General features: G+C 35.5%; 1 protein-coding gene across 2 annotated transcripts in view; it reads right to left on the reverse strand.

The window, feature by feature from the left end:
• fhdc1 (FH2 domain containing 1) overlaps nt 1-13,949 on the reverse strand; it is a 33,673-nt gene that overhangs the window by 12,179 nt on the left and 7,545 nt on the right. For both annotated transcript variants that reach the window (XM_065254773.1, XM_065254774.2), the window contains exons 2-6: nt 10,058-10,844; nt 3,740-3,801; nt 1,590-1,692; nt 525-610; nt 333-433 (exon numbers count right to left, since the gene is read on the reverse strand). In XM_065254773.1, the coding sequence (XP_065110845.1) occupies nt 333-433; nt 525-610; nt 1,590-1,692; nt 3,740-3,801; nt 10,058-10,495 (790 nt within the window). In that variant the 5' untranslated portion in view covers nt 10,496-10,844. The remainder of the gene's footprint in view (nt 1-332; nt 434-524; nt 611-1,589; nt 1,693-3,739; nt 3,802-10,057; nt 10,845-13,949) is intronic.

Here is a 13,949-nt window from a genome sequence, read left to right on the forward strand (position 1 = left end):
ATGACATTTTCAACATTGAAATGCTGCAGAAACAGACAAAACGCTAACCCAAATACTGTATACATTTGCAGATCAGCTCAGAAATTTTTGCCATCTGCTATTAAGTTTGCATTTTATATATATATATATATATATATATATATATATATATATATATATATATATATATATATATATATATATATATATATATATATATATATATATATATATATATATATATATATTGTATATTTGTAAATATTAGTATATTTACATACAACTCCTGTTTCTCAAATATATAAACCTCAAAGACAGGCCAAAGACAGCAAAATTACTGTTTATGTTCTTACCTTCAGTAGCTTGACGCACAATAGTAATCTCACGATTCATGAGCACACAGGACGGGTGGAACTCTTCTTGAAGTATCATAGCCTCAATGCGTACCTCAAAGCTGTAAAAGTGTACACATAATCATAGTTCACTTGCTTTTTCATAAGGGGTTAAACATTATGGACAATAGGATGTTCTTGTGCATATCTAACCATGGTACTTGAATCAACAGGAACATGAAGGAATCGACCAGGGTCAGCTTATTGGGGTCTCCTTTGAAGTCCTTTAATCTCGTCACCTAGTCATAGATATTGTACATGATATGAATTTATATTCAAACATGCAAAGCAAAGCTCGATCAAAGACTCATTACTGACTGGGTGTCATTCGATTAAAGATTATATACAGTAATCAAGTACATAAAATAGTCTAGAACACTTTTCTTATAAATAAATCAGTGGCCCAGTTTAGAACCTGTATTAAAGGGATAGTGTGGCCAAAAATGATATTGAACCCACGATTAACTCACCCCCAAGCTGTCTGAGATGCATATGTCCATCATTTTTCAGACGAACACATTTTCAGTTATTTTAGAAAATGTTTTTAGATCTTTCAGTTAATCAAACGTAAAGTTACGGGTCCACTTCCTTCAAGTCCAAAAAATGTATTTATCACAAAATAAATCCAATTGGCTCCACGATGATAAACAAGTGCCCTCTGGGGGTAATCTGTGCGGTGTTGTTGTAAAAATGTCCAAATTTAAAACTTTATAAACGAAAATAACTAGCTTCCGATGACACCACCATCTTCCGCATTCAAGATGAGATTGTATGCAGTTTATGGAGGGTTCTGTGCTTTGTTTATCCTCGTGGAGCCGTTTGGATTTATTTTGTGAAGGATGGATGCACATTTTTCGACTTGAAGGACGTGACCACGTAACTTTACATTTGATTAATTTAAAGATCTAAAATATTTTCTAAAATAACTAAAAATGTGTTTGTCTGAACATATGCATATGGACATATGCATCTCAGACACAGCAGTGTGTTTTCCTAATATAGACCTCTCTGCTGATGTTATCTTTGACATGAACATGTTGTGATGGATCAAATAAAAATGTCTCTTAAGCATTGATCTCATTTTCACGTACATCTTGTGCCGTATCTAATAAATAATTTATGTAAGGATCTTTTTGCAATCCAACGAGAAGTACTGTAAATACCCGAGATGCAAACTACTGTATATGATGTATAGGTGATGTTTAGAGATCTTCTCACCTCCTCTGACTCTGGTAATAGTTTGAGTAATTCTTTCAGCGGTTCAGCTCCATACTGTTTACTGTTACCCAAACGGATATCTTCTACTATTGCATGATTTGACCTAAAGGAGAAAAAAACAAGTAAAAAAGAGACCATCTGTTTTTAGCTATGGCACAACTCAAACGTAGTACACTTAAATGTACAGATGTGATGTTTAATTTTCTTTGTGATTGAAAATTTCTACATAAAATCATCCTACATAATCTAAAGAACATCTTGTGTAAATATAACATTGTACTGACGAGTGATGGGAATAACGGCGTTATAAGTAATTGGCGTTAGTAACTGCGTTATTTTTTTCAGTAACGAGTAATCAAATAAATTACTGTTTCCCCCGTTATAACGCCGTTATCGTTACTGACATTAAAATGCTGCGCATTACTAAAATTGATCTTACTGTAGTGATTTTCAGCCGCGTATGCTCACTCTCTCAGCCAAACACTGTTTTTCTCTTGTGTGTGTTGTGAGAAACATAACGGATGATGATTGGCTTAATTTCCATCGGTAGCCAACCAGAGGCAGAGTTCACAAAAAGGCCCGCCCACACGCGCAAGTCCGAGGAGCGAGCAGCAGTGTTAAAAAGTCTGAGCAACTTGGTCACTTTGTCGCTAGATTTAGCAACTTTCTATCACTTTAGCGACTTTATAGGACAAATCTAGCTATCTTTTCTGGCGTGGTTGGAGACTTTTGTAGACTGACATGAAAATACGCGTCGTTTTCTCTTCTCAACGAGCAGCGGTGCTGCTGCTGACTGTGCCCCATCTCAAAGCACTGACATGCAGCCCGGTCATCGCGCATCAATCACTCCGAAAACACCGGCGACAGGGCGATGGCACGTACAACAAGCTCAAAGGTAGCGGTCGCAAACACGAAGTATAAAGCACTACTTTTCCATTGTTGAGGTGAAAGGCAAGAATGTTTGTGTAATGTGCAACTTATGCCCATGAGGAAAAAGTCTCTCCAGGTCTGTGGCAAGTAATTCTGATCTAATAAAGCACCTCACGTCACATGCTGCCACAAAATTACTGATTTCTCTTTAGTATCCATTTTAGTCATTTAACATATTTAATTTTGTAAGGGGCATTCAAGTTACTTAAAATATTTTTTTTTTAAAGTAACGCAGTAATTACTTTTCCTGGTAATTAATTACTTTTATAATAATGTAACGCAGTTACTAACTCAGTTACTATTTGTGAGAAGTAATTAGTAACTATAACTAATTACTTTTTTAAAGTAACGTTCCCAACACTGGTACTGACAGAGTAAGGCCATGTTAAAGATTGAAATCAATCAAGAGTGTCACATATATTAATGCTTTTCATAAATGTTTATTTGGATATATCCATACACATTTTTACAATAACAAATAGTTATAGACTTTACATGTAATACTTAAAATGAAGTCCCATAATAATTGTCATCTCGTCTCTGGCATAAGTGTAATAGCAGTGAATGTGACTCGGCATCTAATCAGGATTATGTGATGACTGATACACAAACACTGCATATGCAGAACAAATAAACTAACATCCAAAACAAACATAAATACACAAACAGCTACAAATTAGAGCCCTGCAAGCCCGTCGGGGCCCGACGGGGCCCGACAGGCTAAGCCCATTTGGGCCGGGCTCGGGCCGTTTTTTTTTCTACAGACCGGGCTCGGGTTGGGCTCGGGCTTATTTTAGCATCTCTCCTCATTGTGTATGTGTGTTTGCGTGTACAAATATCTAAAAAACAATGTGATCACAGATAATCTTTGCTGTCATTCTGTATGACCAGTTATAGTCACGCTGTCTTTATAAATGTGGAAATACCTGTTCAACAAATCAAACAGAACCCTTATTTACACAGGACACATCCATCTGCTTACCTCATAACACCAAATTAAAGCTTTTCTTATTTCATGCTTATTCATGATTAAATTTCCCTTTTGCTTTACGTCTTTCTTTGTATCTCCTGAAAATGTGACTGCACGTTACACTCTGATGTTAACTTTCCGGTGTCAAACAAAGCCTGAGAGCTGATGACCCTTACATGAGAGCATTAGGTTTCCTATAACTATCAGGTCCTGTTTCTTGTGCTGGAACATTCACATAAGAAGAACTTACTTTTTGAACTGTTTGAGGAAAATTCCAATGTTCATTCCTTTCTTAGAATCCAGGATGCTGATCTGGGAGAACAGAGGGATGGAGAAGAGAATTTAATTGGATGAAAGGATGCACATGTGTGTGTGTGTGTGTGTGTGTGTGTGTGTGTGTGTGTGTGTGTGTGTGTGTGTGTGTGTGTGTGTGTGTGTGTGTGTGTGTGTGTGTGTGTGTGCGTGTGTGCGTGTGCGTGTGTGTGTGCCTGGTAATTATCACGTTGTGGGGACCAATTGTCCCCACAAAGATAGGAATACCAGTGTTTTTGTGACCTTGTGGGGACATTTTGATGTCCCCATGAGGAAACAAGCTTATAAATCAAACAGAATGATGTTTCTTGAAAATCTAAGGTAGTAGAAAGTTTTCTGTGATGGGGTTAGGGAATGGGGTAGGTAAGGGGAATAGAATATACAGTTTGTACAGTATAAAAACCATTACGTCTATGGAATGTCCCCACAAAACATGGAAACCAGAATGTGTGTGTGTGTGTGTGTGTGTGTGTGTGTGTGTGTGTGTACCTGGTAATTATCACGTTGTGGGGACCAATTGTCCCCACAAAGATAAGAATACCAGTGTTTTTGTGACCTTGTGGGGACTAGGGCTGCACGATTCCAGGAAAAATGATGATCGCGATTGTTTTGCTCAAACTTTTGATCACGATTAGAAATCACGATAATTCTCTAAGTGAAGAACTTCCATTCACTTCAGTATTTTTTTTTACACTTTACAGCCATGTATATAATATTAGGCTATATATATTTTATATATTATAAAATATTTTATTGTTTTGTAATATTCACAGCTCCCATTCTCTTTTTAAAACATTTAAAATCATTCCGCAAAAATCTGCATAGATTTTGCAAAAGAAATTAAAATTGTCTGATTAATCGTGCAGCCCTAATGGGGACATTTTGATGTCCCCATGAGGAAACAAGCTTATAAATCAAACAAAATGACATTTCTTGAAAATTTGAAGTAGTAGAAAGGTTTCTGTGATGGTTGGGGTTAGGGAATGGGGTAGGTAAGGGGAATAAAATATACAGTTTGTATGGTATAAAATTCATTACGTCTATGGAATGTCCCCACAAAACATGGAAACCAGAATGTGTGTGTGTACTGAACAAAAACATACTGTCCATTTAAACTAGACAATGTGGGAAACTTTTAACTAACAAATATAAAACATTCAACTTTTTTATATATAATGCACTTGCATTGACCCATCACAATGGTGTTATATTAAGAACTATGAACAATCTTGGACAGACTTCCAGTATTACCTCTACTTTATTACTATTCTATATTACCTGCATTTTGAGAAACATTTGTTTTACAAATATACAGTATAATGTAATAATTTGACAATTTAACTCCCTGGGGTCCAAAAACGCGGTGCCGCGTTTTGACGTGTTTTCTCATTATCATGGCAGAGTCATCTTAAAATACTCCATCATTAATAATCATACACTTACGTGTTTGACATCATTTGAAACTGTAAAGGGTCTTCTTTAATATGTTTACATTCAAAATAACAAGAGATCTTTGTGTTTTTGCCAAATAAAGAAAATAAACAGGGTGCGCATTCAGACATTTCTGTCTCCACCAGCTGTCTCTCAAAACACGTTACAAAAATCAAGAGATTGAAACTCTGCGAATACTCGTCACACAAACATGATACACGTATCCAAAGAAAGCCTAAAATGACTATTTTTAAACAAGCTAATTATAATCAAAAACAAATATTGCCTGTTTATATAATCTGCATTGAAGTAAAGAGAGTACAGATTTTTCCTGGCTGACTTCATTATCTTTAATGCGGTCACGCACACCGGGCGGTACGCGCTGTTGACATGGTAATGAACAGACGAGCAGTTCAAACAATAATAAACAAAGCCTAAACTTTGATCAGATTTAAAGACTTTACCGGATGTTTGGATGATAAACTTAGATGATACACACACGTGAGGAAGATCTTCATTTATGTCTGGATATTAAGGAAAAGAAGCGTTTCTCTTTAACATTAACGTTACCTAAGAAGAAGAACAATGGAGGACGCACTGGAGGAGGATATATACTTGAAGTAAGTAACAGTTAATTTATCCTCATTTATATTTGCTATCATGTAATATGGTTATGGCTTGTGCAGTTCAGCCTACATAAGCGACCTCAGCAGACTGCATGCTTCGGATTGAAAAACTTTCGCATTGTTTACAAACAAGGACGCGTGATCTCACATAATGGCGGATTTAACTGTTACATGCTGTACAGTGTTAAACACAGTTATTTACTTATATCCTTCATGGCAACTTTCAGTAAGGCTGCACTGCTGGATCTTTTAAGTGTGTTCTGTAATATGATTCGATATATCGTTTATATGCTTATTTACAAATGAGTATGCGTGACCTCCCGTAATGGCGGATATCTGTTACATGTTGTACAGTGTTAGACACACGTATTCACTTCTGTATCCTTCATAGCAACTTTGAGTAATGCTGCACTGCGGGATCTGCTGTTATATGATTCTATATATTGTTTACATGCAACGTAATTCCATACAATGTGCTTTACATGTGACACCGTTTTTTATGAGCCGACATTGTTTACACGGAGACGCGAGCTTGCGCATATGGACGCCATATGTGATGTGTTTTTAAAGTTCATACGCGCTTACAGAAACGCGTTTAAAACAGAAGCTAGACGATAAGGGGATGGGCATCTGAAAACAGTCATCTGAAAACAGCTTTCCCAAGTGCTGCTATCAACCTACAAAATGTGAAAAAAAACAGTAACTTAGTTTTGGTAAACCATACTATGCAAGCATGTGAAATAACAGATAATTGAAACTTGGCTCCCCTTGTGATGTCAGAAGGGGATAATACCAACCCTTAATCTGCACTATCCAACCATAGCACTGCAATTAAGTGCAGAGATCAGCTCATTTGCATTTAAAGGACACCCAAAACTGCAAATTTTTGAGTGCCAATTTTAATGTGCTATAATAAATTATATATATGGTATTTTAAGCTAGAACATACATACTCTGGGGACAGCAAAGATTTATTTGACATCTTAAAAAAGTCTTGTGAAATGTCCCCTTTAAACTACTTTGACAATAATACGTTGAGGTTGATGCTCAGTTTTCTTTTAACAGTAAACAAGGTTAACCAACACCATTTACTGACCAATTGTTAAAAAGGGAAAAATATAATTCCAACTCAATTAAACAAAAAAAAATCTCTTTATAGTTTCTATGAACGTTCCAAACAAAACTTAACATTTTTCAAGAAGGGACTTATTAGGGTTAATTAATATACTTGGGTCAGTGACTATTTGAAAAAAATAATAAATATCACTACTAGAAAGACTACTACAGATTATAAGAGCACTATTGAAATTAATCTTTTCATCAAAAACTAGAAACCACACATTACATTGTTTAACTCAGCATCAGCACCAGGAAATCCTCTATAGTGTGATGACTCATACGCTGAGATCATTAACCAACATGACACAGCTGTTTTATTGGCAACCAAACAGTCATACATGGATGTCTCTCTCTCCCTCTCTCTCTCTCTCTCTCTCTCTCTCGCTCTCTCTTTCTCTCTACCAAACACATTTACATGACCCGTGTGTGTTACCTGCAATTTATGCTGCTCAAAAAACACAAACTCGAAGGACGTACAGGGCGGAGTCTAAATTTACCAACAAGACCACACATGTGGTCCTCGCCACCACAGACAAACAATAGATAAGCTTCAAATGATCTGCACAGGTACACTCGGTGCCTTCATGGATAATTACAAAGCCACCCAGACCTGCAGCAACCACACAAAACACAGCTGGTCGCTTAGACACAAAATGACAAGGGAGCATATGTTTTGTGTAATAGTGACATGAATGTTTTACTTTGGGTGGGAAACAAACTGCAGTACATGATAAGAATTGTGTACATATCTTACCACAAAACAAAAATCATACTTTGCTTTAGTGGATTTAACAGATACAAGTTGTATCTAGATTATATGCAATGTAAATAGTTATAATAGAAATTATTGTTAGTTTGCATGCATATTAACATTTATTTATTACCGGAAACACCCAGCTGATAAAAAGATACATTTTAATAGTGCTGTTTTAATCTGTAGTAGTCTTTCTAGTAGTGATTTTTTTTCAAATAGTCACTGACCCAAGTGTATTAATTAAAGGAATACTCCACTTTAAAAAAAGTCCATAATCCTATCCGTGTGACGCACCAGTGCAACCTTACATAATAGGTAATTACGTCAAAGTCACACGTTACATATGTAAAACGCACACTTGCGTACCATTTTACACAATAAACTAACACAAAGACATTAATTAGTATCATTCCACATTCAACAATGTCGGAACGGTCATCTATCTCCAAACTTGTAAACACTGGAGCGTAGTTTCGCATACGTCATTCGTGACCTATCGACATGATTACGTAATACGTCACACTGGCACTTCACACGGCTAGTGCCAGACGAGAAATTGTTTAGAAGAAAAAGTACATATTTCTTTTTTTTCTGCATTGAAACTGCAATTTTAGTTCCAATAAATTCCACTATACTGAGAAAAGTCTCGGAACATTTTCCTTACAAAACTTAATTTCTTCTCACCTGAACAAAGGAAGACATAAACATCTTGGATGACACTGGGTTGAGTAAATTATCTGGATTTTTTATTCCTTTAAATATATTTATGTACAGTGTGTACTGTATATTACACTGTACAAATACTCAGCCTCATTCCATCCCAGTTGTCTTCCTGTCTTCAGGTGGAAACAAGTGAATGACTAAATAATAAAATGCTGTTCTTTATAGGGTATTCAATATATTGAGCATCTGAATAGCACGCACATCCATCCAAAGTAATTAAAATTACTTATCAGATTTTAAATCAATAACTTTTAAATCTCATTGGCTCCTGCTGGTCTAGTGATTACATGTCATGTGTGTGTTTGACCACAAAATGTGTGAGAACCGACAAGATCTGAAGTTACTGACATGCGGCCATACATACATTTAAATGTACATAGTTACATTTAAATGAATATGCACCAAATATTAATCATTTTCTCTTTCAAACAAGGATTAAATTAACACCCCCCAACACACCAAATGCAGGTAAAAATCAGCTATAGTGGGTAAGGTAGAATCACTAGCAAATCTGGCAGGTTACTTTTTATAAATTATGTTCAATCATTAATTTCTTTGTAAAGCTGATGTAAGCCAAATCTGAACAATTTTGGTGCAAAAACACTTTAATTATTCTGCTTCATGTAGTACAGACAAGTACCGGTAAAAAGACCTTTAAGATAATAAGAAAATCTATTTAGTATATTAATATATATATGTAATATGGAATTTATTCAATGCTTTATTTGATGTTTATTGTACTGTGTTGATTTGCTTACCTAAAAAAGTTTTTGGTGAAAAGAACAGGGGTGAAAAAACTAAGGAAGGAGATGGCAAGATGACAGAATTTTGTTTGAATAATATGCAATTCAGATTTTATAATACATAATTATAAATATTGATGAATAAACATGACATAGTGAGACAGATAATCTTGTTATTTTCTTTCTTTTTTCTTTTTGGCTAGTAGAAGTTCTGAATGGCGGGTAACTTTAAAATGTAGTAGCCAAATTGGCTTGTGAGTGAAAAGGCTAATTTCAAATCCTGCTTACAAATATATATTGATTTTCTCCAGAAAACATTAAGTGCTTTAGTGATGGATGACTGCATGTGCTTTTTGAAGCTTCTTCATTTTGGGTACCATATAAAAGATAACAGCATTTTAATCTTTTATCTGTTTGTGTTCAACTGAGAAAAGGAGGTCCAAAACATTTAAGAGGGCATGAGAGAGAGTAAATTATGAGATACATTTAATTTATGAGTGCACTGTTTCTTTAACTTGATCAGACTACTCAACCTCAAATGGCAAAAAAGAAGCCAACAAATGACAGCTGATGAAGCACTTGTGAAAACCCAAGAGAATCACAAACCTGGCAGTAAAGCAGTATTGATATGTCTGTCTAGAATTTAGTGATGAGCAATCTTAACACATGCTATGCAGAGTCAAGCACATTTAAAAATCAATGCAAGTGTATTACTGTATGAATTCCCAAGACAAAAAATGTAGTAGCAAAAATATTTGTAGCATCAGCAGATCTCTAACCATTACCAGCTTTACTTTTAACTGTTATCCACCAGAAATTGTCTTAATAATTGTGTTTCAGTTCTGCTCTGGTTGTCTTACCTCATTTTTGCTCTCTTTAAACGAGCCTATGGATCTCCCACCACTAGGGTGTCCACTGCCCGTCTTGGTTCGAACGTCCTCCTGCTGGCCAAAGAGCTCCTCTACCGTCCTCACGTCAATTTGATACTGCTGCTGTCTTACTGCTAGAGTCCAAATATTGGGTTTTCCCCGTACCTTTTCTTCTGGAATAGTTTTCCAGAAAAAGCTCCGTACCCGTCGTTTCTTACGTGAAGGGTGGGGTTGACTGGGTGGTGGCGGAAGAGGTGGAGGGGGTGGTGGGGTTGCCTCTGGAGGACCGAGAGTGCTGTCACATTCATGACTAGGGTCATTCGTCGAGGTTGCAGAAGGTTCTGGAAAAGGCAGAGGACTAACTATAGGTCTGGTACAGTCACCTGCCGGCTCCTCTGCGGCAGATGTCACACAAGCCATGATAAGCATCACATTAGCAGTGATACCAGTCCTGGAGGGACAGGCTATATGGTGAAATTTCTTCTTTATCCCCTGAATGAAATCCCCTTGCTTGATTCTGTGGAGTGTCTGGATGTCATTACAAGTTCATTGCAAGCAGAATGAATGAGGAGAATTTCAATTTTTTTTACAACACCACCGACTGACTTTTGGTTCTGATGATAATGCTGAAGATGCAGGGGTTTCACAAATCCTCTTAAACCAGCACCGTATCATTGTCATACTGTATACTATCTTCTTTACTCAGTCCCATCATGCCAAGCTGTTACTTCTAGGCTTTCGGTCAGAGGTCAAAACCTTGCAGGAACTTCAGGAAGGACTAAAACACAAAAAATTGAAATTACTAAGATGCAGTGAAGCGAGGAAACTTTTAAAAACAGAGGAAATTAGTAAGTAAAATACATCAAAGGAAATCTGGTTGTACACTGAAGTTAAGTCCACAGTAGGAAAACGGCAAATGCTATTGTTCAGCTTAAGTCACTGGGGTCAGTTTGCTATGCGTAAAAATGCTCCTGACAGATGATTCCAAACTTTACTAATGAAAAGAAATGTCAATTCTAATAAAGTTACATAATACACAAATGAAAATGTAGGTAAAATGTAGACTTCCTAATCTTAGAGGCACCGCAGTGACCTTCTGAATCCCTTTACTTTAAGAAATTTCGCTGTTCTATGACCTTGAGTTGAAATTCTTGGCATGCATGCTTTGTAATTTAACTTGCCTGGTACCCTTCAGTATGTTAAAATCATCACTGTTTCATACACTCAAATAATTTGTACAAATTTTGTTATATCGTTTTTTTTTTTACCAAATAAACACACAGACAGGTAGTGCATAGGCTATATTTGAATAAAAGAATTAGGGGTGTCAAAAGATTAATCACGATTAATTGCATACAAAATAAAAGTTTGTGTTTGCATAATATATTTGTGTATGTTGTGTGTAATTATTTTGTATATATGAATAGACAAACACATGTATACATGTATATGTATATGTATATGTTAGCCTTATATCAATTATATCAAAATCTAAATACATATATACATATAGATGTTTCTAATACATGCATCCATGTGTGCACTGTAAAAAATTGTGCCGTTAAATAACAGTAATCAACTGGCAGCTTGGTTGCCAGCAAGATAATGTTATTTTACGGTTCTGCCTCTGTTAAAATACAGTTCTACTTCCGTTAATTTACAGCTCTCCTATTTTAACAGTATGTTAATGTTATAATGCCCTGAAAGCAACTCATTTCATTTAGGAAACCAATTGCAGGAACAATTCAAGTTTATAAATATATATATTTACATGGTGGTGTTAGTATTGTGAACTTAATTAATTTGAGTCCACTGAAAACAAATATTACTTCTAAAATTGAACTGCAAACATTTAAACTTTCACACAAATCTCGTGTAGTTCACCATGAGCAAACTACAAAGTTACTGCTTTAAAATAAAACAACAGGCAGCATAACATCAATGATCTACTGCCCATCCTTGACCTAAACAACCACACTACTCTTCAGCACAATGGTAACCCAAAAACTGAGCCAAATCCTAACAAAACAAAACATTAAACACTAAGAGATCTCTCACATTATCATCTTGTGTAAATCCCCTGAACAGTTTTTAAGTTCACATGATTTAAAAAACAAAATACAAGGACTTTTCTCTAATGTCTGTGTGAAACTAACATATTTCTGTATGCAAATTTGACTGTTAAGTTTTCTGTTTTTTAACAGCACATTCTGTTAAATAACAGTAATCAACTGGCAGCTTGGTTGCCAGCAAGAAAATGTTTTTTTACGGTCTCCTTCGGACTGTTAAAAAACATTAGCATTCTGTGTTTTTATATCTTACATATTTAACCCTTTAAACCCCATCGCAAAATCCTTGGTGTCAAAAGAACACTGCTTAATGTGTCCACACTACAAAGAGTAAAAGAAACAGAGCCAATGTTGAAGTGTAATGAGATAATGAAGTGATGATTGAGTTAATGATGAACAGCTGCTGTTAACAAACACAATCACTGAATGAAAGATGAACAAGAACCAAATAAAAGAGAAAACAAGCAGAAACTCAACTTACAGACTTAGAAGAGACTCAGACTTACTCAGATTTTCTAAGATCTCACAAGAAGATCATCAAACAACTCCACAAACAGCATTAACATCTTCACTTATTACAAACCAGTTAGATTTTATTTTATATGTACATTAGCTCTTACTGAGAAATAAATCATACGGTGTGGTTTCCTAAACAGGTATTATCTTAAACCAGGAATAGTTTAATTAGGAAATTTAACAAGTTTTAACAAACATGCCTAACTAAAAACATTACTTGTGCATTTTCAGGCGAAACAAAGGGCACTGATGTATTTTAAAATATGTCAGTGCAAGTTGTTTTGAGTTTGGACAGCTCTAGTCTAATAGTCTAATCCCTAAATAATAGTTACCATTCTCGTGATCAGTGTTTACTTTAGTAGGACTCTTGATCCTTGGGTTTGTCTTTTGGTGTTATATTTTGTCATGCTTATCAATGTGATTTGAAAGACATTGAATATGGCATAAAAGTATAAATAAAGTATTATCACTAACTAATGACTGTTATGGTGTTAGTCTCATGAGTCAAATGTAATTTACTGATTTATACAGAAGCTCATAAGTGATTAGATGGGTGGCAAGCCCTTATAGTAGTCTTATAATGTGACAGAAACTGAGTGTTGAGGTAGCCAGAGGAATATTAAAAACATTGGGATTAAATGAAATTAAAAAACACGAGCAAACTACACACACAGACATCAAGAATCAGGCTATGAATCTCAACAATGGTGACTATCAAATGAAAAGCTTCATGCTGCAATGCATGCTGGGTATCAGCATAGTACAAAACTCATTAGGCCGATGAACTGTTTTTCCATTTTCTTTTGTCACCCTAGTTGAGAATCATACGCTGATTCTTGATGTCTGTGAGTGTCATATGAGGATTGGTTTCAAGTTTGCAAAAATACATTTGTAGGCAACTCTGTCAAGCTATCAGATTACTGTTATACTAATAATTCATGTAATGATTCTGATTCTAATATGTAAATACTTATTCATAAACATTCTTAAAAACTACTAATTTTTATGTTTAAGCTTCATAAGGCCGGTAAGACAAACTACTGATCAATAATCAGACATCCAACTTCACAAGAGTCTCTCATCTCTTGGTTTTCTTTGACATAACAAACATGCATCATAAAGACACAGTTATAACAACCAGACTGTAAACCAAGTCAAGAGCCCAACTAATGAAAACAGTGATCACCATAATGGTGACTTTAAAGAAAATGCTTGTAAAGTCTAGTAAACACCTGTTTGTTCTCAGTAAGAACTGTTGTAGATGTATAACAGAAATAAAGTCAAAGTGGTTTATAAGT

This window comes from Paramisgurnus dabryanus, chromosome 4 (genome assembly GCF_030506205.2).
Source record: "Paramisgurnus dabryanus chromosome 4, PD_genome_1.1, whole genome shotgun sequence".
Taxonomy (NCBI): Eukaryota; Metazoa; Chordata; class Actinopteri; order Cypriniformes; family Cobitidae; genus Paramisgurnus; species Paramisgurnus dabryanus.